Source organism: Drosophila erecta, unplaced genomic scaffold (genome assembly GCF_003286155.1).
Source record: "Drosophila erecta strain 14021-0224.00,06,07 unplaced genomic scaffold, DereRS2 tig00000055-arrow-pilon, whole genome shotgun sequence".
Taxonomy (NCBI): Eukaryota; Metazoa; Arthropoda; class Insecta; order Diptera; family Drosophilidae; genus Drosophila; species Drosophila erecta.
Genome location: NW_020825200.1, coordinates 8,190,114 through 8,217,168, shown reverse-complemented (window position 1 = coordinate 8,217,168; position 27,055 = coordinate 8,190,114). Strand labels below are relative to the sequence as shown.

Sequence of the window (27,055 nt, the reverse complement as noted above, 5' to 3'; positions counted from 1 at the left end):
ATGGCGTGTTGGTACATTTTAACACTCAACAGATAGGTGGCGCCTTGGGAAACGCAAATTCAGTGTTGTAAAGCACTAAAGCATAGTGACATCTATGTCATCGATATTACTATCGATAAATTTTGCTATGTGCGGTTTTTTCCCTCGCAGACTACGGTCACTCTGCAGTTTATCGCCGAATCGAACGCACGCAACGGACCGGACGGAAATCGCATCTCCCGATCGGAAAAATCGTACAGTGCAGTCAATTCGAATGTCTACAGAAATCGACCAGCGCGCGTGTGTTGGTGCCAGTGCGGTTGCATTTTAAACCAAAAAAAAAAAAAAAAACAGCTGCGAATTCGAATACACAAATCTCATGCTCACTAAGAGCGAAAATATCAAAGAGTACAGAATAGTGAATTGAACTTTTGGACGCGCTCTCCATCCCAATCTGTCTTGTGTCTCGCTCGCTCTCTCTCTCTCTTGTGTGTGTGTAGTGCTAGTGTGTGCGAGTGTGAGTGAGACTGGCAAACAATTTGCCGCTAAATACAAAAAGCAGCTGAGACCAGCTGACACATGTGTGTGTACCAAATACAATAAAGTTTAAAGGCTATAAATAAATTGCAAATGTTTATGTAGCCGTCAAGCAGCAGCAGTAGCAGCGCAACAACAAAAACCACGTGGCACAGACATTTTGGCCACGATAGTAAGCAAACACACAAACACGATTAAAAATGTCCGCCGTACCGGTTGCCATCAAAACGGAGGAAGTTATTCTAGAGCACGCCGAATACAACAGCGCCGAGGAATTGGATGAGGAATTGCAGTAAGTTTGCGTATAAATCTAAGTGCTGTTTGTTTTAAAGAAAAACCACGCGAGTCAACAGCTTGGCTTGCATTTTTATCACGCAAATTATTGATTATTTTTACTACTTTGCTAGTGCGCTCCTTTCCCGTCTCACTCTCCCGTTCTCTCTCTCTCTCTAATTCTCTCGTTTGCTTTTTGCCGCCGTTTTGCCGACAAAACAAATACGGCACAAAAACACCACCACCATTAAGGTTCATCGCTCACACACACATGCAAGCTAGCGTGTGGCGCATTCCATTCCATTTCCACTTCCATGCCGTTTTCTTGTTGCTGGAATAAATGTGACGCTTCTTTTTTCTCTCATCGTTCATGTCTGAGCCCCTTCTCTCCTCACTCTTTTTTCCGTCGCTCTCGTCCCGCGTTTGTGTTGTTGCTGTTGTTTTCACGCTCTGCCTTTCGTCGTCCATATTGTAAAACGGCTGTTTTGTCAATTTGTCAGCAGTGTCGGCAGACGGGCAACAGTGAAGGCACAAACATGAGTCAAGGGTACAGCTGTTAGAAACGATGATTTTTCATTCGCATCAACTGAAGAAGTATAGAGTTAAGTAAAATCGAAAATGATTAAAATACAAAATACAATATGTATTTCTATGCATTTTTGGAAATATATTTTTATTTTTTGAAGTATTTGTACCTTTGATACACATGTATGATACGAAAATACATATGTACAAAGAAATACTATGTTAAATGATTTTAAGCGATCGGTAGATCCTCTTGAAATAATGTTGTTTTTATTTTCCCCCTTTTGCTTTTTTTCCTAAAATATTTGATCTAATTTGTTACAGCTGCTTTTGCTATTTTCTGTGTTCGTCGATCGCGTTTTGCTCTCTTCGCTCCTCTTCTCTTCTCTGGCTCTTTCTTATTCTGCTGCTCTCACGCTCAGCTGCCAATTTGCGCTAGCTCACATGTTCAAATTAACGGAGGTAGAAAACAGCTGCGCACCCGCACTCCCTCTCTCTTTCGCGCCTTCTCGCTTATCGTTCGTTGCCTAATCAACATTCCTATTTCTTCTTTCGCGTTCATAGTTGAAATAAAATCAGCTGTACCGGTAAATTCGTATCATCAGATGGTTTTGCTTCGGTTTTATTTACATGCTTCTCCGTTTTCCTTTCTTCTCTTTGCTTATCTTTCTCTACACAGCAAGCAAAATGAATACGATTTGAAGATCACTTTAATAAATTTAACTATCTATTTAAAACAATTTGAATTATCATATAGGTATAGTCTACATTCCTACAAATTTAATCAGTCTGGGTTTTTTCTGCGCTACCGAGAAATGTGGAAAAAAATAGGCTGGGAAATGCACAATTTTAGTTTCTAATTTTCCTTTTTGCCTTTCTTTCGATCGTTTTCCTTTCGCGAATACAGCCCATGGTTTCACATCGAAAGTTTCTTTTTCCTTTGCCGGCTTATCAGAATCATATGGTGCCGCTTTTCGCTTTTCACACGTCATAAACGGCGCCTTTTCTTATCGCACGAGCATATGTTTTTGCACAACGCCGAAAAGAATCGGAAATATAAGTATATGTATGTGATTGCACACTTATACTAATCCCTTTCAGCTGGCTTTTCAAGGCTTTTATTTCAGTTTGCGTATATACCGGGTAAATAAATATATTAAACTCGGCAAAATGCCACATGTTTTTGCTGCTGCATTAAAACTCGTACTACTGTCTGCGTTTTATGGATTTCTTTTTTATTGCTAAATAGTTGGCAGCAAAATAAGTTATATTAACTATTAGCATTTCGTAAACGCATGACTAGGAACTTTTTTAATAAAAATAATAATTGTTAGGCATACATTTATTTATAACAGTAAAAATATAAACAATTATTTTATTAGAAACTAAAAAGATAAGATGTACACAAAACTCTAAGAAACCATTTCGCTAATACCAAGCATAGATATGTAACTGTTAAAAATTCAAAGGTGGCACTGTTATTTTTGCCACCAGTGTGGGCGGTATAACAACTGCGTTTTAGCAGCTGCTGTCCGTTTGTTGTTGGTGCTAAAATAAAAGAGCGTGCCTTGGCTAAAAGTCTCCACTCACCTCGCCTTCTTTATTTCTCCCTCTCTCTCAATTCCATCCGTTGCACATTTGCGAATACTACGAAAGCCATGTGTTGCGGCTGTTATTGTTGTTGGTGCTGTTCTGTTTGTGTGGCGTCATTTCCGTTTTTACCCCACTTGACTGGAAAAGAGGAGCAGAGAGTGAGAGAGTGAAACAGAGCGTCGTCAACTCTTTCTTTTTCCGTCTCGCTCTCACTGCAGTTTTATAAGAGCCGCTCCCCAGTTGATCCAAGTACATAAGCAGCGTGAGAAAAAGAGAGCCCCATTTGAGTTGCACTCAAAACCAAAAGCTTGTTGAGCGAGAGAGTGGGAGACAGAAAGAGCGCGCAAAAGTACAGATGCCGCCACACATACATTTTTTTTTACTACCACACACGTTTCATTGAAAAAACATATACACAAAAGCTAAAGCCGTAAACCCACTGCAAAGTTGCGAAAAAACCGAAATGAAATAAAAACTAATACCAACACATGGCTTTAAATCTGCTGCGCAAATTTTTGGGCGATGGCCCTGTGTGTTTCGTTTCGTATGCCAAAACGTTTCGCTTGTTTTTGTTTCGTTTCCACAGCACCTTTTTTTCGCTTTTTCCCATGCGGCATTTATTGGCAACCTGCGAGTGAAAGAGAGGGCGAAGTAGGGTGTGTGTGAAGGAGACAGAGCGCTATGGCTTGTTTATGAAAAACACATGATTTTTGTGTACAACAGTTTTTGGGGCATGGCAAGGAGAGGACGGAAAATAAATGGGTAAAAACCACTATTACACCATAGTTTACGAAAATCCGTTATCATTTATCGAAACATAGCACCCATAATTTTTGTTTAAAATATATGTATACAATAAACGGTTACAATAGGTCATATATTTATAAAATTTATAAAAAGGTGTTCTGGTTGACTCAGTAAAAAATAACAGGAGCTTTTATAAATCGTACTACTTTCTTTTCATCTCCAGTTCTCCTTGTTTATATCAATTTTCTCAGACCTCTTAAATTTCCACCCAATTGTAAACACAGTTGCCTATGGTATCAGCATTTCTCAGGATTTCATTAGAAAACAAACAGCTGGTGTAGAATTTCTTTTCGGCGTTAAGCTTTGTGATTTTCCGTATTCGGCCACTTTATACATACATACAATCATATGTATACTTCTGTTTTTTTTTTTGCATTCGTTTGTTTATATTTTTATGGGAAATGCGGCGCCAACTGGCAGACGCAACTGTAAAAAGAGTGGCGATATAGGGGGAAAAGGGGGAAATGCGAATTCTATTTGTTCATTAGTTCATGCGCCTGTACATTGTTGCACAAATTACGCAAGCGGCGCGAACCTTATTGCGTTGCATTTCATTTTTGCTTCGCATTCACAGTCAGTTTCGCAAGTCTGCCCCGGTTTTCCCCAACGAAATTTAAGTTTGAAAGCGGGATTTCCCGTTGATTTTTTTCTGATGCGACGGCTTAAGGATGCAATTTTTCTTTATAGGCATAATTCTTCTGTATCTTTTGCTTTAAGTATCTGTGACTTACAGATATTGTATTTTTGTCATTATAGATTAAATATCCCCGCTAATAATAGGTGACTTCCCTTTTCTCCCACTTTCCTCGGGCTCCATGCATTTCCTTCTACATCCCCTTTTCCTACCTACATCCGTTATCTTCACCTGCTGCAACTGCAGCAATACGACGAAATTCCAGTGAAATGATGACGTAAGCAGTGACCCAATAAACGTATGTACAATTTATGTGCAAAGTGCAACAACAGCAGCTGAAGAGGAGGGGGGCAGGGTAGCGGGTAGGAGGTATGAGTGGGTGAGTGGCTAGGTGGCAACCAGCACTCGTGACTTCGGCTTTTGTCTCTCTGTCTGTTTATCGTTCGTATCTCTGTGCTTTTCTCTCTATGTACTTGCTGGCGAAAAGTGGCCAATGAACTACATTGAACCCTGGCCAAAAGCAGCGCTGCTGCAGCGCCGTCAGCTGTCCACTATCATATGTTGTTATTATTCTTATATTTACCCATTTGTTTTCACCTCGAAAATGCGTGATTGCAGTTGAAGCGGTCACATTATCTTCAGTTGCATCTTTAATAAACTCAGCATTTCGGACGCAAACAGCTGTTGTAACGCCTCAAGTTGGGAATGTTGCAAGAAACAGTTCAAAATTAGATCCGACTTACGGGCACATAAGAACCCGCAGTTTCTAGATATATCTCGATTTATTAGTTTTTCCTGAAAGCAATGGAATGTACCTGAATTTCTACTTGGCTTCCATACAAAGATATCTCTGAATTATATATATTCTAATTTATTACTGAAACTTCCTATTTACTTATTTAAAGGCAAATAGGACACATGACAAAGTAAAGCTTTGTAAATACTGCTTAGAACTTTTCTTTATTTATCGCATCGTTTCCCTCTTAATGCGCGTTGTTGCAATAATCAGTCCCGCCCTCATAAAGTGCCCAAAATGTGTGTAGCATCAAAAACAACAACAGATGTTGCCACAACATGCAGCATGCAACAACATTCCCCGCGCGGTTTTCATTCAGCGTTTTTCGGCCTTTGTTGTGCAAACAAATAGAAACGAGATGGCAAACAGCAGCCAAGTGGCCAGATCCGAGATCCGAGCCACATTCCTTTGGCCTTTTGCAGAGGCAGCGGTAGCTTCGCAGTCTTTGGAGCCTTTCTGCATCTCTGCTTTTCTGGCTGCCACAATATCCACATCCGCCTGCTGCTGCTGCCGTTGACCAACTTTGGAGGCATCCACCGCCCCCCTCTTTCGATTGCCCCCCATGTCGTCTCCTTGGCGCACTTGCCGCAGAAATGCTGCCGGAGAAGAACGACCTTTGGATGATGTTGCTAAAAATAAACCCAGCCAGCGAGACCATGTCTCTAATACAGTACGGCTTCTATAACTAACGCTTCCTGCCATCCGGTTATTATAAAGTATTTCGATCATTGCTAGAACTTAAATATACTGATGGCTATACATTTCTAAACGACTGATATTTTTTAAATCGATATGATTCGTCAAAAAGTAGCAAACTTCTAATTTAGACATTTATTCTCCATTTTAAGTCTTAAGCTTAAAAATCCATAATATAAATATAACTACTTCTTGGGATTTGAGAAAAATCGCTGGTAATGTTCGAGTTAGAGAGTTGAGACTGTATTTTCTAGCATCGTCTTGGAAGAGCGTTGTTGTTCTGTTGTTTCCCCATGGAATGTGGTGTTGCAACTTTTACACACCACCCCCCGCTTCGTGTACCTGTGTTTTTGTTGTTCTTTCTCGCTGAGCATTCCATTGTGAAAATTGTTTTCATTAGCCTGCAGCATGCGCAGCCAAACTCTGGCCTGTGGAAAACGTGTTTGCTCTTTTTCGTAGGTTAAAACCGGTTTGGAATTCTTGGGATCTCGGGTCTTTGGGACTATGCTATGCTGCAGCATAGCGAAGCCCCGGTCAGAAGAAAAAGAGCAAGAAGAAGGCGGAGAAGAGCTGCGAAATAACAAGAAACGGAGGTCCAAAGCAAATCGAGGCGAACCAAATCGAACCGACAAAACAGAAAGCAGAAAACAACAATCACGACGACCGGCGGCGATGGTGGCAACAATAACAAAAAGTGGAATGCCCATACTATTAACAGCTGTGCCACCTCTCTCTTTCTCTGCTGCTGCTGCTGCTTCCCTCTCGCTCTGTTACATGTGTAGTGCAGTAGTCGATACCCTACAATAAAGTCTATGTGGTGCATCGTATCAACAAAATCTACAAAAATCACTCTCTTGTTAGCATATTCCCTGAAACTGAAAGAGGTTGCCTGGGAGTTTGAGCATTGAAATGCAATTTAAGCAACAGATGGTCACCCTTAACAAGATTTTGTAATATAAATGCATATAATATAAAATAAATAATAAATGCATAGAAAAATGCAATAGAAAAATGTTTATTTAAGTTACTAAAATTATGGTTTTATACAAATCAATGCAAATAATTGTTTAACAAGTTAGGGTGTTATTGAACCTAGTATCCCTAACGTTTTCTCTGCTACGATGCTGATGCTAACGTGACAACAACAGACTAGTGACTGTGTGAGTGTATTTGTTGGCTCTCTGTTGGGATTGTTGTGCAGCGTCGGCGGCTTAAACTAAAATTGAATTGAATGGAATTGTAAATTTATGAATGAATGAAATTTTCAGCGCTTTGGTGAGCGGCAACGTGACTGCGTGAGTGTTGTGTGGGGATTGTATAATGTAAAAATTAATTGGTTTTATGCACGGACAGTTTTAATGTTGAGCCATAAATAGCATCGTAGATAATACCTTAAAGTAGGCATGACTGTCTTCTAGAACCAACTGAGATATACATTCATTCTAGATATTTCTGTGATTTCCCGAACTAGTTTACCATAAGATCTAGCCACCTGCTGGGATTAAAGTTAAAGTATAACAATTTCGAAGAGCACAGCAAAAAAAATACTCTAGAGAATAAATAAATTTATCATTTCTCAGACGAGGATATGAGTCTTCACCAATATATATAGCATTCTTTATTCAGTAACCAGCCACATGACTCACTTGTAACCAATTGTATCATCATTTTCCAGATTGCAACTAGAGGATTCAGGGACTGAGAACTATCACATCGAGTACGCCAGCGAGTCAGCCCATCAGGGTTCGCAGCGCCGCCAGTCGAGCATGAGCGGTACGAATACCTCCAAGGGCGGAGGAGGAGGCGGTGGCGGGGCCTTGAGCGATGGAGATGGTTCGGGAAAGCCCCTTGTGGACAGCGAGAAGCGGATGCGCCGGGAAATCGCCAACAGCAATGAGCGCAGACGCATGCAGAGCATCAATGCCGGATTCCAGAGTCTGCGATCCCTGCTGCCGAGACACGAAGGCGAAAAGTTGAGCAAGGTAAGTTACTCTATCCATTCTAGTTTGGCTTGCATTGGACTCCGGTTTTGTAATATACACTTGTTTATTTAAAGAGTACATTCGCATAGAAAGAAGATTGAAAAAATAGTAGATGTTTATACAATTCAGTGTATACTCTCTGCGTGTTTATAAATGTTTTCTTACTAAACACTGAACTTAAGGACTTTAAGTGACCAAAGTCACTTAGTTTATGAGTTCACCTCATCTTAAAACTATATAGAAATTGGTTATTAGTCATGATTCAATGACCCCATGTCATTTAAATGATTTCATTGCAAGTGTCTGCAGGGTTAAATGATGAAAATTATTACCCATGGTCAGTTCTCGATTGGTTGACGTTGTTTCTCGATTCCTCGGAAAGCAAGCCAATCAGCATCATCTCGACATCAACACCATTTTTGGTCAGAGATGCATCAGTCTCCTCCACGTCGCCTGTACCTTCAAGTTTTTTCTGGTTTCTTCCTTTAAGCCGTGACACGCAACTCCAATTACATCTAACCAAACCCCCAACCCGAATCGTTTTGAACTGGACCTCAATTACAGGGCCGTCCACAAACACATGTTGACAAATTGCCGAGGTCTCCTGGCGAAAAAAGGGGCATACGGAAAACAAACATACACGCCACTTGCTAAAAGCTTCCAGCTATGGAATAAAACGTGAATGGAGATGGAAATGGTTTTATGGGGGGCGTATAAAGTGGGGACTAAAGCTTTGAAGGTCCCTTTTCGACATTTAGTCGTCAGGGCAACCGTGTTGGCGTCGTCGTCTCGATTGTTTGTCGTTGGAGGCGTTACGCTTTTTCTTTTTTACGCCGCCGCATATATATTTTGCTCAGCTTTTCTTTTTCTTATGTTGGCATACACATGTTCTCATATTTATGGGATTTTCACCTTGAGACGACATCGATTTGTTGTGACGCGTGTTTTGTAAAAGGCCGGTAGAACGAACGGCCTTGTTAGTGAGGGATGATATTAGCCAGTCTTATATGAGCAATTTGCGTAGGACACATTATAGGCACTTGCAGATTTTTTTTTTTTTTTTTTTTTTTTTCCAAGGACATCCACTTCAAATTGCGGTACGATTAAGTGGCAGACGGTTGTAAATCAAACGAATGACCAGAGTTAAAAAAGAGCACGACAGTTATTTCTTTTTTAAATGATGTGTCTGTGGCTAGACAAAAAAGACGGCTGAAAGTACAAATCAAAGTAGATAAACTGAAAAATAATTAATGTATATATCAGAAGTAGAACAATAATCTTAAAAATAAAACACTAAAGAGAATCAAAATGAATTTATAATCTGTTTCGTACTCTGATTCCAAATGACCAGTCTTTTTCAGCACTGCTGTTATACATATGTGTCGTTTGTGTAGTTTCCCTGTTTTGAGGATTTCTGCAGCCTTCTTATTTATTGCAAATTGAAAAGTGTCAACTGAAATTGCCAAGCCCCATAAATCAGTATTTGGCCTAAAAAAGAAAGGCAAAGCAGCAAGACTCAGCATAAACAAGCGTGGAACGTAGCAACAGCAAAAAGAGTGAAATGCAAACAGGATGAAAAGCGCGTAAATATTAAAAATACTACCACATGCAAAAACGAAAGGGCATAAACAAACACAACAACGACGTAGCCTGGTGAATGACATAATGGGCGTAGACAGAATGGAGCGAGAAAGAAAAAGACGAGAAGAAAGTGGGGAAGGGGGGAAAGGGGGAGGACTAGTGCAAGTAGTTTATGGATTTTTTCTATGCACTTCGTCAACGTCGACGATTACGAACGGTACCAACACGCCTGTCACACATAGTAAACATTGTAGTAAATACGTGTGAAAGAGAGCAGCCTATGCCCAGTAAAAGGGATGGGGCTATGCACTAGCTCTTTCGAGAGAGAGTGGGAGAGAGTACGCAGCGAAAGAGGAACCTCCGACAGCTTGACCAAGTTTACACCCGCTATATAATCGGTTAAGCACTTATAGTGTCGGCTAAGTGCCGGCTATATAACAGGTTCATTTCTACTAAAATATATGTACATATATCACCAAATGCTTGCATTGCTTAAAATCAAAATTTTAAGATGATTGGAAATACATTAAAAGAAGTTTAAATACTTAGAAGTCAAAAGGGTTTTTGAAGTAGTTTGTCGTTTGTAATGGTAATATTACAATGTAATATCTAAATTTGAATTTTTTTATAGCCTTTAATTTTATTTGAGTGATGTTAATAATAGTTGTGCTTTCAATAGATGACAACAATTGAACACACTTAGAAAGTAGAAAAGTTACTCTTTGGTCATGTAAGACTAGGGCACCTGAAACGTAATGAAAGCAGACTTTACGCACACCAAAATGCACACAAAAATACTTACATATTTACATCATTGCTTCAACGCACGGGCATAATTTAACACACATGCAGGGTACATAAGCGACTGACAAAAGTGCGAAATGAAATTGCAATGCAGGCCGAGGTTGGCTGACAGAAAGCTGCGACGACTGAAACCATTCACAGTTAGGCACACGCACATAACGGTGCAAGGCAGGGACATATACAAACACCAATGTACATACCTACATATATAAATATATATATATATATACAACCACGCCCTAAGGTGGGTGGCAAAAGGCAGGCTGAGGAATGGAAATGTGTGTGCAAGTCTGTGATTTACTCGCGCTCTCCTCTCTTTTGCACTCGCCATTTCGCACTCTTCTCGCCCACTATTTGGCAGGTCAATGAACTTGCTCGCTAGGTGGCGCTGAAGTGCAAATGTGCAATTGCGTACAGTTGCCCCCATTGTTGTTTTTGTGACTATTCGAAATACACTGAGAAAAAACGCATAGCTTCTTACACAAATTATAGGAATTTTCTTAAATTATCCACTGCGAACACCAAGTCGAATAGAAAATAATAATTAGATTATTTGATGTCCTTTGCGTATTCCTAAGTATTGGGCTTGGTTTCGATTTTCTACAGATAAATTAATGAGGAATTAGGCTTCTTTAATGAACGTCTCAAATTCTAACTTTTTTTAAATGTTATTTGAACAGCACTTTCAATATTCCGCAGTGTGTGAAGATTTAGGCGCGCCCCAACTGAACTAACCTACATTACGGTGGGTGGGGGTGCTCACTGTACACAGTACACACCTTACCCAGACAGCGAGCAGAGAGAAGACTGTAAAATTTTCTATATACAATACAATATCGATTCCTTTTCCAGCGGCCGACGAAGAAAAGCGCGCGCCAAACGCAAAAGTTACCCCCGAAAAAAGTTGGGGAACTCTAAGGTTGCTGATAGTATGGGAACGGTGGGGATAAAGGATAGGAAGATGGGATAGGCCGATGGCGCCAACATTTTGTTCGCCTTCTGCTGATGGGAGCCCACACCACTCGCTCAGCTGTGGAAAGTTTTGCATGTGTGTGTGTGTGTGTGTTGGGAATTGTGGGGGTGGGTTAATTTTTCCGGGAGGTTTATGATTCCCAAGAGTGTTTCATTGCCATTTCATTTCCAGAGTTGTTGGCGTCTGTCTGGCGCCTGGTAGGCAGCTGTTTCACAGCCGATGACGATTCCGAATGGAACGGTCGGTGGTTGAACCACCCAAAAATAACCCCCACCATATGAAAATGGACTTCAGCTTGGCAGTTGCGCACTGGCACTGTTGGCCCGGCAAAATCCGTTTTTCATTTGGGCCTTGATGGCCCTTGTATTTTCTGGACTCAGGGGCGTGGCACCGGGGGCGGTGGGTGGAGGTCGTTGGGTGGTGCTTGTTGGTGGTGCTGTTGCAGTGCACTAGGCCATTGGCATCTCGCAACCTTTTGCAGATGGAAGCGAAAAGAAGCGGGATTGCAGCTGTAGATTTTGATGCGACCACAACTTCTGGGCCACGCCAACACCCAGTTTGTGCTGCAAACCAAGTACATAGATGGAGCACATATGTGCTATGTAACGAGTTATATAACCCCATTTATATAGCGCACTGTGTGTAGCCTGTACTTTCAATTGCATTTCGTAGTAAAAATGCTTGCACTACTACGCCACGCACAAATTCATGAGGAAAATACTCGAGGTAAAGTACTCGCATGTAGCAGCAGCTACAAAATGCAATTACTGAATCCACGCTGTTTGTAATTTTAATTATTTGTATGCTTCAATGGGTACATTTAATTAAAAACCGCGCTTTGCCCAATTTCTCTAGGCACTAAAAAGGAAAATAGATCCTCGTACGCCAAATTATTTAGTAAGTTGTAATATTTGTGTTTACACACTAAATAAAGTTATCCAATTGGGAGTGTTTGTCAATATCAAGTGTGCATTGAAAGCACGTTAGAGATGGACCGATTAGAAATATAATTAAACCAATCGGTAGTCAGGACGATAACTTATCGGACACTCAAGACTTTCTCAGAAGAATGCATCAGCAAAGAGAAAGCTGTGACAAAAGCAACAGCCTAGCCAAAAGCTTAAGCAAAAAAGCATACATAAGTGCAGTGGATCAATTACTTTGTGGGCAGACAGAGCGAGATGGAGATAGGCTATAGTAGATGGTGTGTGTGAGTTGCAAAAATGTCGGTCGGTCGTTGGTCTGTCTTCATCTCCATCTCGCTCTTCCCCACTCCGTCTGGCGATTTTTTTCTGTTGATTATATGGAATGCCGTCTCGCCGGATTTAATGACTCTGTTGCATCGTAACGGTGTTTTTTCATCAATGACCGTGCCAAGATCGCTGACTGTCGTCATTACAATGTCGACCGTTTTTCTGTCAGTGTATGTATGTCTATGTAAGTTCCGTTTGTATTGAATTATTGCTCGTCATTTATAGTTATACCTTATGGATACTACTTTAACAAAAAGTTTCGAATGCAAAATTTTATGTTATGAACTAAGTTTACCTATCAATAAAAAAAATCCATAAAATATCCATAAAAAAAAGTAATATATTTACTTATTCATAAAACCATATCCGAAATTTTTCATATTTTGGGTTAAGAACTGTAGCTTAATTTAAGTGCTTAAATATCGACTGTATTTTCAAAATCCAACAATAAGGTGTTCAATTACCATACCAGAATGGATCAGCAAACAGCTGTGAAATCTTGGCAAAGTCTCGATAAATTTCTGTAGAAATCGCAAAATAATACAAATTACAAAAATCTGAGTGCGAGACACAACAACAAAGTCAAACAAAAACAAAAGCCAACCGGCATTTTTGCTGCGCAATTTTACGCATACAAATACAATCACGTTTAAGCGCGACTCAGCTGGTTAAGCAAAAGCAACAAACACAGTGAGAAAACAAGGTTATAGTCGCGCTGACCGGCAGAAAAGCTCGATTCCCAAGAGCCCAGCTTTCCCAATTGCGTCGCAAGCTCTGGTCACAAAGAAATATAGCTAAGCAAATAAAATCGATATTATACATTATATAATATATAAACACAACCTAGTGAAAGAAGACATTGATCTATAGCGTTTATAGGCTTCGCTTCGTGTTCACAATAAAGATAAAAGAAGAAAAAGTTCGGGCGAAATATTACACTATTTTTTTGTATTTTAACAATTATCCCTTGCACTCGAAGCAAAACTTACGCACCATTAACAAAGGAACGAATTTAAATTCCACCAAAGGTCAATAAAACGCTTAACCCAAAGAATGCCAATGGGGTAAAGCCACGACATGCCACAAGGTTCATAGTTTTTCTTTTTTGTTTGTTACTACCGGCTAAACAAAGCTCATGGTCAATGAAAGCATTTAATTAACATAAGGAAAGGCTAGACACACAAGCACGCGAAAATGCCTGAAAGTGTGTTAAACACATAGTTTTGGATTAAGGCAGCGAAAGAGACGGTATGATGGCCGGAGAAAGAGAAAGGGCAAAGGCGTGGAGAATGTTGTTTAATTTCGAGAAATATACATAAATAATACAACAAGATGCACGAAAATGAGTGGCAGCTGACCCTCACACACAAATCAGCTGATCGAATTTCACGTCTAAAAAACAAAGTGAACGCGGCAAGCGACCGACGACGCCTGCGGCATTGTATTTATTTTTATCAACGGGCGCTCGTGCTGTGCTGTGTTGTTTACCCAAGACAGCTGTTTTAATTAACCCAAATAGCAACAACAGCAAGTGAAAATATATAATTAAATTTACATTGCTGAATGATGACGAAGTCGCTAAAGTTGCATAGCCATCGGTTCAGTGGGTGTGGTATTAAAGCTCAGATAAGAGATAGTTTGTTGTGAATAATACTACTAATGATGCCTATAAATGATCCTTGAAAAATAACATGAAATGGATATTACTTGTTGATTAGCATTTGGCTTGATAGCTAAGTACTAAATAGGTTCAAGAAACCTTTATATCTGAAGAATATCCCAATAAATCTATATATTTCATAACCGCTTAATATAGTTTTAGCAAAGTTACTATTACTGCATCCCTGGGATCGTTAGTGACGTTACTTTTTTCAATTGCCACGCTAGTTTGGCTTTCTTTAATGACCGTTTTTTACGACTTTTGCCTTGGATTAACTTGGGGCACATATAAATACGTTAACTACGTAGATATATGACTGGGTACAATGCATATAGCTGTGGTGAGCTCATCCAACGCACGTGTTTGAATTTAATTGGGTTAGCGTAAAAAGAAAATAATGCTTTTATTTTCTGCTCATACATATTCAACTTGAGCAGTCGCCTTCAACTCGTTAAAAATTTGCTTAAAATGCTTACTAAATTGGCAAATACCAAAAACCAGATGAATTTCTGTGTGTGCGCTGTGCGGGTGTGTGAAGGTCTTCCCGATTGACCTCGCCCCAGTCCCTTCGGAAATCATACTTTTTATTTTCCCACAGATCCTCATATGTACATATACGCATCCGGAAGGGTAATTCAATTCAGTTAGTATTTAATTCGTATAAACTATTTTAAGAAGCTAACAAAAAATTGAGGTATTGTATTGATAGTCAAAATAACTAACAGAATTTTTTTTCTTATTAATATTTAACCTATTTTATCTATTTTTCCCATTTTCGATGACAGCCTTCCTTTGGTTTCCTCTCCCAAAGCGGCAGATCTCCACAGTTTTGGGGCAATAAGGGGGAATGTTCATATGGGCGTTTAAAAATAGCCTCGATTTTGTTGCATCTGATTTGGCCGCAAAAAACGAGATGTTGTCACCCCAAAATTCTCTACTGGGACCCCACATACACCAACACACATACGTATTTTGACGTAGCGTGTACATGTGGGAACACATGTTTGGCGCCCAGCAAAAGCAGCTGAGTGGGAGTGGGAGCGGGAGAGAACGAGAGCGCGAGAGTGGGCGTAAGAGCAGCGAGTGCGAGTGAACCGAAGAAAGGCCCCCAATCTCTGTGGGTGTGGGTGTAGATGTGCGTGTGCATGTGAGCTATATAGCGCTCATTCTATAAACCATATCTCTCTAGTGTGTTTGTGGGAGTGTAATTTCGAGTAAAGCCGGTAGAAGTCGCAGCTGTTCTTGGCTATTTTCACGCTCACACATTTTTTGCAACAAAGGAAAACAAAAATTCTCTAGCGGATTTTATGGCTCGTGCAACTCGTGTCGGGTTCCGTTATGACCAAAAATGTTTTGAAGCTAATTTTAGCAGGCTTTCGTTACTAATAAATACGAAATCGTGTTTTATTGTTCATGAAGGAAAAAGATCAGTTTACATTTTGAATATGATAAAATTCCTACGATCCTTTACATATGTACATATAACGGATACAAACCAGAGTCCATATGGATAAATAGTTTTTATTTTCATAGCGGCATTCTTTTGATTTATTCAGTATCATTTTTGTTTCACTTTTGACAAAAGTCAGGCATTTTAATTGAATTTCTTTCGTGCACTCGAACGCAGAAATTCAGCTATCTTTAAGTTTATCGTGGCCATAGAGCAAACCCAAAAATTTGCACAGAAATTAATGTCAGCTGACTTGCTTTGTTTCGCTTCTCATTTTCGTGGCGCTCCACACACACACCTGTCATCATCTGCAGGTGAAGAGTCGAAAGATAAGCGAGAACGCTACGTTAATTGTTTCTTTTCGCTGACGTGCGACGCAGTTGAACAGAAAGCAAATAACATATCAACCGGCAGATGGCAGATAATGGGAATAAACAATAATATCAGGAGCACATTGAGGAAGAGATAGTTTATTAAAGAAATGGGTAGAAAAGTGAGTTTTAAAACTTACTCAAAGTTTAGTCATTTGCATCGATATATACGTACATATATGTACATACATATGAACATATGTATGGTACATCATTGGGTACATTAAAAAACCTAGAATTTATTCTTTCCTTTTTGTTTATTGTTTACAGAAGATAAAACTTCATTGGTTTTGTGGAGGAAGTAGGATTTTTCAATTCCAAATAAACGGTTATCAATAGTATCTAGTTTTATTGCTTGCAAATATTTACATACTCAAAAAGATAAAATTCCAACGTTCAGTTTTACCATACCCTTTGTTTTTGAGACGTCCCAAAACACCAAAGTAGTAAAAATAAATTGATTTTAGCCGGTTGTTTTTCGTTTTAACCGCATTTTACCAAGAGAAAAGTGCCACGCTTAGAAAACATGCGTGCACGCACGTAGGCCAAAAAAACAAAAAAGAAATATAAGAAAAATGAGGGAGAGGTTGGAAAACTGGGGTGCTGGTGCATTTTCGGTGGTTTCGTATCAAAAATCAAACCGCATGGGACAGCGCCGCATTGTTTTCCGTCTGCTTTTCATTGGGTGGTCCCCGTTCTTGCCTTTTTCGAAATCGCGCCCACATAGCAGTGTCATAAATGAAGAAAGTTAAGTAGTTGGACAAGTTAAAATGTTTAATTTTTTAGACGTTTTAAAATATGAAACTTTTGAAATTATTTTAAATTTGTACATACATATATACATACATATGTACATACATAAATTTGTATTTCAACGGTTTTGTCATATTTCGATTTTTGCTTGAATAAAATGGGCCCGATGTGAACACTTTTGAGTATTAGTAAAATATATTGTTATTCATTCTTAGATTATTTACCGCTACGCCCCACACACAGATATGCACCAATACGACAGCGTAGGCCGAGTGCCAGCTCAGCTGATGACGAATTCCCTCTCGTGCCGGCGGCGTATTTGCTATTTTTATGCATTTCCTTTTATTCAATCAACGAAATTGTAGTGCAAGTTGTGGGGTGTGCTGGCAGCAACAAAAAAACAACATACAGTGGAAAGCAAGAACAACAAGGGCGCCAGAAACAGACGCGCCATTTATAGAAGTCAGCTGTCAAAAAGAGAGGGAGCGCACCTTCCAACCGGGAATAGCTGGAAAGCTTGAGAGAGAGCACGTGGGAGAGGCAGCAGAAGCGCAAAAGCTTGGGCCCACATGTTTTTCGCTACGTCTGGTTTCCGTTTCGCGGAACGAGCGAATATGAAACGAATACAGAAACCCAACGAAGACCATGGCCGTCTCGCTCTAACGTTATACAATTACCCCTAACTGAAGAAGAAGGAGAGTGGGAGAGCTAAAGCAAGAGAGGGAGAACGAGAGCGCCTCTCTAGCAACATTTGTGACGACGACGACGCCGGCGAATATTGAAAAACTTTTCGTATTGGAACTGTTGCTGGCTTCTTGTTGGAAAAAAGTACAGTCACCGCAAAAGCGGCCGTCTGTTGTGTATTGTCGCTTTGTTGGTTGGCTTGTGTTCGCTCTGAATTGGATTCTTGTTGGACCCGCCAGTTTGATCGTCTTTTTTTTTCGTCCGCTGTTTTCTTTGCTTTGTTTATGTGGTTTTGCTTTTGACTTTGCCTTTTGTTTACCCACACTGATATAAACGGTGGTGGATTTTATGCCGGCATTATTTTTCCCCCAGCAAAAACAACTATAATTGAGAAGGCAACGACATTTTCTTATTAGCCAAGGCCTTAACTTGCCGGCTAGTAGACGCGATTGTCTGAGAGTGGGAGACCATAGAGAACCATATGACGCGGAATGGGCGAAAAGACCATATAGACAGCATATGATTGTTCCAATCGGATTCAAAAACAAGTGCATTTGCTGATTTTTCTTAGCAAATGATTGTCAATCAAAAGGCAATGAATCAGATGTTTTTGTTTGTAACTTAAAAAGCAAATTATGTAGATATGTTATCATTATATGATGATATGATATATAATATTATATGTCCATTGTCAAATGTCAAGTCCACATGTTTTTATTTTTGTTAGTAAAATAAGCGAATCGTTTTTGAGTCCTCTGCATAATTTTCTTGGGTTGTAGCCCTGTTTTCTTAACCAGGCATAACAAAAACTTCGAATATCTACAATGTTGTTTTTGTTATTTACCTACATATAAACGAATAATGGTTGTATATTCTTCATAAATATCTTGACAGATACGTCCACTATGTCTTAATTTTAAAGTACAACGTCTTATCAGACAAAGCGGCTACCATAACTGCCGCTTCTTCTGATCTTTCCAATAATTCCCATGACTGCAACGATTTCCAATACACGAGTCAATGAACGACCTTTGTGTGCAAAAAAAAAAAAAAAATCTAGAAAACTTAAATATGCTGTGTGATTTATTCTCGCTTTTGCCGCTGGCTGCTGTTTATTTCTTATAAGATATGCACACGACATTGCAATGCCGCCGTCTGGCGATAGAAATAGATATGGAAAGATATGGCGGGGTGGGGATTGTAAGATTGAAAATCGCTTGGGTACGACTAATACTGGAAACAACAATAATAACACCGAGAAAACTGTACACACCATGCTCTCTCTCTCTCTCACACCGAAGCGGAGTAACAACAAAAACAACAACTGCCATCTGTGCAATTGATGTTGTTGGGGAGGGGGTGGTGGGAAATTACCTACAGATGCGGAGAGAGAACGACAAGAGAGGAGAGAGAGAGAGAGAGCGAGAGCAGCTGTGCGATGCCGGCAGACCAATAATGTTGTTGTTTGGCTTGGCCATCTTTTAGTTGTTGTTATTATTGCTTTTTAGTAGTGACCTCCGACAACAAACCGAAATCGAAACAAGTTTTAGCAACAAGAAAAAAAAATTGCATTAAGCTGAGATTTATGGTTTTTTAATCAAAGTCTGAAGAATGCAAAGGCATTCCTTTGCCATGAGTATTGCATTTGTAAAAAAGTAAAGTAAATTTGTGGTTACTCTAATGGAAATGTCAATCACTAGTGTGGTTTTGGGGGAAAATTAGTTTTATTAATTTCACATGAGTTTCTATTTGCGTAGAATGTAAATCAAAGAAATAAATATAGTCGTTATTTTGAAAACTTTTGTTAATTTTGTAAATTGTATTTATAGAAAACAGACTCGGTTTAATAAAGATTTAATTTCTGCCTTTGATACCCATTCGCATTCTCCATTTTTCTTTACTACTTTTACTTCCCACGCTATTTTGTTGGCAAGTGTTGCAAAAAGTGTGATTTGAAGAATGCGCGCATTTTGAAGGACACCAGTTCCTTAACCCTTTCGTAAGGCCAGCCTGTTGTTCTCAGCTTTACTACACTGTTTACTATAAACATCGCAGAGGCAAAACAAAAAGGGCCAAGGGAAAATGCAAAAGCAAAAAGGCGATTCCATTTATGTCCATATGTATGTATGTACATATGTATGAATGTGTTGTGAGTGGTTGCAATTAAGTCCCCTCTCAGCAATTATGCTTCGCCTTCGTCCTCCTCCTCTTCATTTTCTCCTATTTCCCCATACTCAGTTGCAGATACTCTATGCTTGTGTCTTTCTCAATGACTTCTATTGTGGAGCTAAAAGAGAGAAGGGTTGATATAAGGGTTAATAACTTCAACATCTTAATGATCATTCTTGATAAACAAAAATGTAGCTACATGAAATCTTTTTAATTCGATTAGAAGGGGAAATGAAAATAAATAATAAGTTAATAAATAAATAAGTTGAAATTGCTTTAAAATGCAAGTTAGTTGTATAAAAGTTACATTATTAAAAAACGAACCGAAATGGAAACCAATGCATATACCAAACTTTCACATATGCACATGTATATTTTCAGCAGGTAGATTAATCCTTTCGTACTTATTATTTCTAGGCCGCCATCCTGCAACAGACCTTCCAATACATTGTGGAACTGGAGAATCAGAAAACGCAGCTGCTGACCCAGAACAGTGAACTGAAGCGACAGGTGGGCGAGCACGAGGCCGGAGGTTCCGGCGAAGGTGGTGGTACCAACTCCGGCGGAAACTACAATGACTCCAGTGCCAGCGCGGGCAACTCCACGGCGGTGGCCATCAAGAAGCGCAAGCTGACTGACAACGTGATCAACATCCAGGCGATTAGCGACAGTTCCGACGAAGGTCTCGGCTCGATGTCCCCAGAACCGATGACTCTGCTCACAGCCGGTGGAGCGGCGGCCACCAAACTGAGTAATGCTACCCTTCTGGCGGCCAAGGAGCTTCATGAGTCGAAGAAGCAGTTGGAGAAGGAACGGAGTCTGCGGCGACTCCTCGAGGATGAGTTGCAAATGATCAAGCGGCAGCTGTACAGTGTGGCAACCGCACCGCCCGGAACTGCTGTGGCTGCCGCATCGGGCGGTAGTAGTGGCGCCTACATTCCACGCGAGGTCATCGAGCACACCGATAACTTTGTGCGCAGCGAGGATTTGGAGGAACTTGGCGGCACTGTATCTTATGTGGAAATCGATGAAATGACTGGGCAGCAGCAGGTGGTCGTGTGCTCCAGCATCGAGGAACTAGAGGCCGATGCCGCTGCCGAGATCATAACCGAGGATCAGGTGCACGAGGAGGTCATCCTGTCGTCAAACAGCTCGACGGAGTCCGAGAACGAGGTTAACGTGAACGCAATTGCCAAAGCCTATGCCGAAGGATGCACGTCGAGTGCTGCGATGCTGCAGCCAATTTTGCAGGCGGCCATCAAGGCCACGCCCAAGGTGGAGGTGGAACGCATCCATGAGAAGATTGTCAAGGTAAAGGCGGAGAAGCACGATCTGCCATCGATGCAGACCGCAACCCACTATCAACATCCACATCGCCAGAATCTGGAGACCATTGTCCAGGCCATCAGGCATTTGGAGGGCGATCACCTCTTCGCAGACGGCAGTGGGGGCCAAGAGAAGTTTGGCCAGCATAATCTCCAGCAGCATCACCACCAAATGTCTGGAGTGCAACACCAGCAGCTGCAACACCATCGTCTGGCGCAGGATGCCCCGCTGGCCCTCACCACCACGGGCAAACAGCATGCCGCGCTGGCGGAGCTGCGACCCTTCCTTCAACTCAAGAGCGGCGGCAACAAGCAGGTGATCATTACGGCCAAGTCGGCCAAGGATGCCGGCGGATTGGTCTCCACGAGCACCACCAGTACTGCGGTCACGCCGACGGCGATCTTCAAGGTGCAAACAACGGGCGGTCATGGAAGCGGCAGCCATTTGCCAGCGGGCTCCTCGACGGGTGCCATAATAACATCCAGCAATGGCAGCGGTGGCGCCCAACAGCTGACCATCACCACATCCTTGAAGCAGTGCCGACCGGGCGTGATAGTGGCCAAGCAGTTGCCGTCGTCCTGATTCAATGGCCCCAAAACGGGAGCGGGATCGGGCAATAATGGAGCTGGAGTAAAAGCAGAAGGAAGATGTGGCGCCCAGCGTGGGGCAGGAGCTGTAACTGGAGCACGAGCTAGTATTAAAGGCGCTCGCCAGGACACAACAACCACACCGACAAAAGCAACCGCAACCACTCAACAACAATTTACTAAGCAAAATCATTTTGCTGCCTCCAGGCAACGTAACAGTAACAGTAAGAATAGTAACCTTATTGTAAGCAGTAAAAATAGTAGCATCATCAGCAGCCACAGAAATGTTAAAGAGACTGTTACCAAACAGAGGCAGAGGCAAAAGAATGTAAATTAGTAAGAGTTTAACGAAACAAACAAAGTATGATATACCAAGCAGACCTAAACAAATTTTGTATTTTTCGGATAATTATGATTTAATGTCTAACTAAACCAGACCTCCTTTTCCAAGCTTCAATCGCCAACAAACCACAATACATACTTCATACAGCCACTGTAATTAAATGCAAAGAGTAAAATACAAATACCATTTGTTCATTTATTGGTTAAGAAACTAGAATTAACTAAGGAAACGTAACATACAACTGAGCTATTGATTTTGAACAACATAATAGAGCAGAAGGCAACAGCATAACGACAAAAAACGAAACCGAAACAAAACAAAGTACAAAAGAAAAAAGAACGCAAATAGACATACATACAATTTATCAATTTTTGTTTGGTTAATTCTATTGAATTTCATGCATTGGAAAAGTGCGAAAAAAAAATCGAACGTTGAGAGATGCCGAAATTGTTTAAGCAAGTTTAATTGATGATTCCTTGAACTCTATAAACACCATCGCATTAATTTTTACCTTTTTTTAAATTATTTTTTCTTATCTTTAATTTTAACGTTTATAGGCGTACATTATATACTTTGAATGGAACTTATTGAGTTTTTGTTGATATATTTGTGTAAAAAAATTTTAAGTCTAATTATGTAAGCGAGTGATGAGCGTAGGTGGTAAACATTAAACAAAGCAAAAAGAAAAGAAAGCAAGAAAAAACGAAAACAAAAACAAAAAAAATTATAACATTCTAAAGGAAAAGATAAAAAATGTAAAACGAAAAACAAAATTAAAAAGCAAGTGAAAATCGTTTATTATATAAACTATTATATAAATATATAAATATAAATTATATACAAATTACGCATACCTACCACAACATATATAAATAATACATGCAGCGTACATACGAACATAAGTAACGGAACATTACATAATATTACTACTAAACTACCATAAACAAATACTTTGCATACATATTTAATATGCTTTAGTAACATAAGTACGACAGGTTCAGATAGTTTGACCAGGAATCCCTCGATCCCATTTACCCCCACCCACAACACCACCCCCCACTTCAACAAAAGAATGCGCACGTGTGAGCTGAGCTTTAGAGGCCAATGCAGCGGCTGTCTCCCTTCGCCAAGCTGCGTCTGCGCTGTGCAATTTCAGTTTCTTAACTTTATTCAAAACGTCTTATAGCTGCCAGCTAGGACACCAAGTGTCCCTGCTCGGGCGCCACTGTAGAGACCCGATTCGAATTGAAGAAACTCTTCTTCGCGCAGCGTTGCCGCGGCTAGGCGTCCGCATTTCCCCCACAAGGAGAGAGACTATGAGAATGATGAAGGATACAGCCAATGCATGTAGGCAGCCACATTTTGTCAACCACGCCTGCTCGCCCACTCGTCCGCATTCGAAATATTTGATTAAGGAAAAATTATGCAGGCCGTTCATAGTTAAAGGAAAAGAAACCGTGAAGAATATATAAGCCGGATCATAAACAAAACAAACACATATTACTACATACATTCATGCTCTATGAAAACAAAAAATTATGTCAAATAAATGGTTTTTCCTTTTTCCCTCAACAAAACAATACATTTTTAATTTGGCGGTTTTTTTATGAAGGCTTAAGTCTTCATGTTTTGATAATAACATAAATATCAACTTAATATATTATTTACATCACTAGCTTTTGTTAAAACTATACGGCATTATAACTTATAATTGCTCCTCTTCGATTTGCAAATCTGTTGAGAAGACATACATGTCCCGACGTCTCGCGAAAAGCATTTCCTGTCGCTTGGGATGAGTGGCTAATGAGTGGACGACACCGCCATTATCACCTGTTTGATATGACAAGGAAAACCAATAAGTTAATATAAAGTTAACAGAGTTGAACCATTTATAATTACTTATGCGAATGCGCTGCAGTATTTTTCCTTCGAGCAAGTCGTAAACAAAGGCGTCTCCATCACTAGAGCCCGTGACTATATGAGCATCGTTTGACAGTATTCCGCACTCAATGTGATAGTCATCGCCGCGATGACCCCTGTACTCGAAGAGTAATCCCCCAGTCTCACAGTCCAGCAGTCGCACCACACTATCCTGACAGCCGGCCACCAGACATTGCTCGTCACTCGTCTGCGCCAGATAAGTGATGGGCTCACCAACCTTGTCGCAGGTTAGTTCGCCCACCCGAATATCGTAGGTTCTTACACATCCGTCCAAAGAGGCAGCGTAGATGCGATTCTCGTTGGTTGCCACAGTGGTAATGCAGTCCCGAGCCTCCTTCATCACCTGAACGGGATCCAGGCGACGCGTTCGAATGTCCCAGCACATCACGGCATTATCCCGACCCCCGGAAATGGCTATGGAGGAGTCCTCGTTGAAGCAGACGCATCTTACACCGCCGGCGTGGCTGCGTAGTCGCCGTACTGGAGCTCCTAAATCAGACGGGACATTAGCAATGATTGGTGCTCTTTCAAACCGAATTGAAAAATGCCTAAAAACTCACCTGTGGACACATCCCAGTAAATTATGCTCTTGTCTAAGCTGGCGGAAACAATGTAGCTACTATCACAGCTTCCCTGCAATATGCCGAGCAAGATTACTGAACATTTCAGGTAAATAATATATAAGACTATACCGCCGCATCAGTGACTTCATCCGCATGACCACCATAAGTCTTTAGAAGTAATCCTGAAACCGGATTCCACAGCTTTATCTTCTTGTCAGATCCACAGCTCAAGCAATAAGTGCCATCAACTGATAAAAATATAAGTTTAAATAGAGTATATATATGCACAGGAATCCACTCACCATTATAGCGCACAGCTCGCACTGCTCCTTGCTTGCAGTCAATTGTGGTTTTTACATTAAAGTTCTCGAATGCCGGCATATTTCCATAAACAATTATTGCATGAAAAATATAAACAAACGAGTAGTGTGACCAGATGTAATAAAGGAGAAACGCTCTTTTTGAATTTTCTAATGAATAAAATAATAACACTGGTAATAACACTTTTGAACTAATTAATTCTTACTAGCATACTTATTAATTCTTTGTTGCGTATTACCCCATTTTAAACGTATCACCCGATGAACGTTTTGTAAATATATTGATATACAAAACATTATTATTAAGAGGGCTGAGCATTTTAAATTACACAAATGAACAGCATTTCATTGATTTTTCACATATATAGTTAAACCAGCCATGCGAATACCTCAAACAATTAAACAAACAATATAAATTCAAACGAAAGCGCGCTGTTTTTATATGGCGCAGTGGTGAGTTAGCAAGTGGTGAGTTTGTACGGAAAGAATGGGGAATTGATAAAGGCGCCAATAAAGTTGACCGGCAAAAGCGAAACGAAAGCGAAAGTGGCCAGAACAAGAAAAACGCCAAGGATTTGGCAATCAAAATCACAAGACACGCTGAAACCCAAAGTCTGGACTTCCCAATAGTTACGCATAGCGCAAATATATCCCGGGTAAGTACAATTCAGTAAATCCAGCTGATTTTGGCGGTTTACAGCTGATGGAAAAACTTTGTTTTTTAACTCGCAGATGGCCAGCAAGCGGCTGATGCTCGATTTGGAGGAAGAAGATGAGGAAATTGGAGCGTGTGGTCAGGAGAATTTAGATCCACATGATGCTGATGTCGTATACCAGGCCAAGAGACGTAAGTCAGCCGTGCAGGAGACCCCTTTGCAAAGGATGCTCAAGCGTCATGTTGTCGCCAGCGCCATTCTATCGCCCATCACCGAATTGTCGCAGAATATGCAGGGAGCCCGCCTGGATGGCACTCCCAAGTCCACCCAGAGAGCCCCAACCACCAGGATCCTAAATACCTTTAATAGCCAGTCCTCGCGAACCCTCAGCAGCTTCAGTAGCTCCTGCTCGAGTTACGAGTCGGGCAACTCTCTAGATGATGAGTATATGGCCATGTTCGAAATGGAATCAAGCGAGAATAACAATCTTGAGTTGCCCGATGACTTGGAAGTGCTCCTCAGCGGACAGCTAAAGTCGGAAAGTAATTCAGAGGAGTCGTCCAACAAAAAAGGTTCTCTGCGTCGCTGCTTAAGCATGTATCCTAGTGAACAAACCGAGGAACCGGTTCAAACACAGGATCAGGAGACCAACATGCCCATCAAACAGCTGCAACGGAAAACCCTCTCAATGAACGATGCCGAGATTATGAGCGCACTGGGTGATGAACCAGAGTTAATAGGAGATCTCAGCAAACCATGTACTCTGCCCTGTTTGGTGACAGGCATTAGACACCGTGATCTAAAGACCATCTCCAGTGACACGTTGGCCAGATTGATTCAGGGCGAGTTTGATGATCAATTGGGTAGCCAGGGCGGCTACGAGATCATAGACTGCCGATATCCTTACGAATTCCTTGGCGGGCACATACATGGGGCCAAGAATTTGTACACACGTGGACAGATACAGGAGGCGTTCCCCACGCTGACCTCCAATCAGGAAGATCGTCGCATCTATGTGTTCCACTGTGAGTTCTCGTCGGAACGGGGTCCCAAGCTATTGCGCTTCCTGCGCAGCAACGACAGAAGTCAACATGCCCACAACTATCCGGCACTGGACTATCCTGAACTTTATATCCTGCATAATGGGTACAAGGAGTTCTTCGGCCTCTACTCGCAGCTGTGCCAGCCCAGCCAATATGTGCCAATGCTGGCCCCGGCGCACAATGATGAGTTCCGATATTTTCGGGCCAAGACCAAGTCCTGGCAGTGTGGCGAGGGTGGCGACAGTGGGATCGGCGGTGGAGGCTCTCGGGGCCTCCGAAAGTCACGATCTCGACTGCTCTACGCCGAGTGATGATGTTTTCAGGCTATAGATATAATTAACGAACCGATCCGCCTGCCATAAGCTCACAGAGATCTCAATGAGAACCGATGGCTGCTCACTCTTAGTCAGAATAATTTGTATTACTTAAGGACCCAAATTTTTAAGTTCATTTTTTGTTGCGTTGTTCAAATGTTGTGAAAGCACTTTAGATTTATTTAGTTCCTGATTTTGGATTATATTTTGCGTTATGTGTACACAAAGACCAAAGCAGAACCACCAAATATGGGAACAAGAACAGAAAATGGATAAATGTTCTCTAGTCAGTGAATGTGAGAGTTTCAAAATTAATTATAGTTTATTTTTGTGTTCGGAATTTAAAAGTTATTTTAAGAAAGTATTTCGTGTTTCATTTTAGTGTTAATAAACCAAATCGATTTGATTATGTAAAGAAAATGTATTAAATCTTTAAGCATAA

General features: G+C 40.8%; 3 protein-coding genes across 3 annotated transcripts; 2 read left to right on the top strand and 1 right to left on the bottom strand.

Moving 5' to 3' along the window:
* The first annotated feature begins 133 nt into the window (after nt 1-133).
* On the top strand, nt 134-21,957 carry LOC6541627. Its single transcript, XM_001968993.3, has 3 exons — nt 134-808; nt 7,516-7,822; nt 19,938-21,957. Exons 1-3 carry the CDS (start codon nt 717-719, stop codon nt 21,426-21,428), a joined length of 1,890 nt encoding a protein of 629 aa, XP_001969029.1. The 5' UTR covers nt 134-716; the 3' UTR covers nt 21,429-21,957.
* A 1,475-nt stretch (nt 21,958-23,432) lies between these two features.
* On the bottom strand, nt 23,433-24,731 carry LOC6542768 (WD repeat domain-containing protein 83). Its single transcript, XM_001968992.3, has 5 exons — nt 24,583-24,731; nt 24,410-24,528; nt 24,278-24,350; nt 23,676-24,206; nt 23,433-23,606 (listed from the first exon to the last, which is right to left on the bottom strand). Exons 1-5 carry the CDS (start codon nt 24,659-24,661, stop codon nt 23,482-23,484), a joined length of 927 nt encoding a protein of 308 aa, XP_001969028.1. The 5' UTR covers nt 24,662-24,731; the 3' UTR covers nt 23,433-23,481.
* Nucleotides 24,732-24,971: 240 nt separating this feature from the next.
* LOC6543258 (cdc25-like protein phosphatase twine) lies at nt 24,972-26,991 on the top strand. The gene is made up of 2 exons (XM_001968991.3): nt 24,972-25,256; nt 25,333-26,991. Exon 2 carries the CDS (start codon nt 25,333-25,335, stop codon nt 26,608-26,610), a length of 1,278 nt encoding a protein of 425 aa, XP_001969027.1. The 5' UTR covers nt 24,972-25,256; the 3' UTR covers nt 26,611-26,991.
* The last annotated feature ends 64 nt before the right edge of the window (nt 26,992-27,055 follow it).

Bases quoted from the DNA above. Each gene is read 5' to 3' on its own strand.
- LOC6541627 (XM_001968993.3), top strand. From the start codon at position 717: ATGTCCGCCGTACCGGTTGCCATCAAAACGGAGGAAGTTATTCTAGAG. The intron at 809-7,515 runs GTAAGTTTGCGT...ATCATTTTCCAG, and splicing joins GAATTGGATGAGGAATTGCA to ATTGCAACTAGAGGATTCAG. The intron at 7,823-19,937 runs GTAAGTTACTCT...TATTATTTCTAG, and splicing joins AAGGCGAAAAGTTGAGCAAG to GCCGCCATCCTGCAACAGAC.
- LOC6542768 (XM_001968992.3), bottom strand. From the start codon at position 24,661: ATGCCGGCATTCGAGAACTTTAATGTAAAAACCACAATTGACTGCAAG. The intron at 24,351-24,409 runs GTATAGTCTTAT...GGCATATTGCAG, and splicing joins ATGAAGTCACTGATGCGGCG to GGAAGCTGTGATAGTAGCTA. The intron at 23,607-23,675 runs GTAATTATAAAT...CATATCAAACAG, and splicing joins ACTGCAGCGCATTCGCATAA to GTGATAATGGCGGTGTCGTC.
- LOC6543258 (XM_001968991.3), top strand. From the start codon at position 25,333: ATGGCCAGCAAGCGGCTGATGCTCGATTTGGAGGAAGAAGATGAGGAA.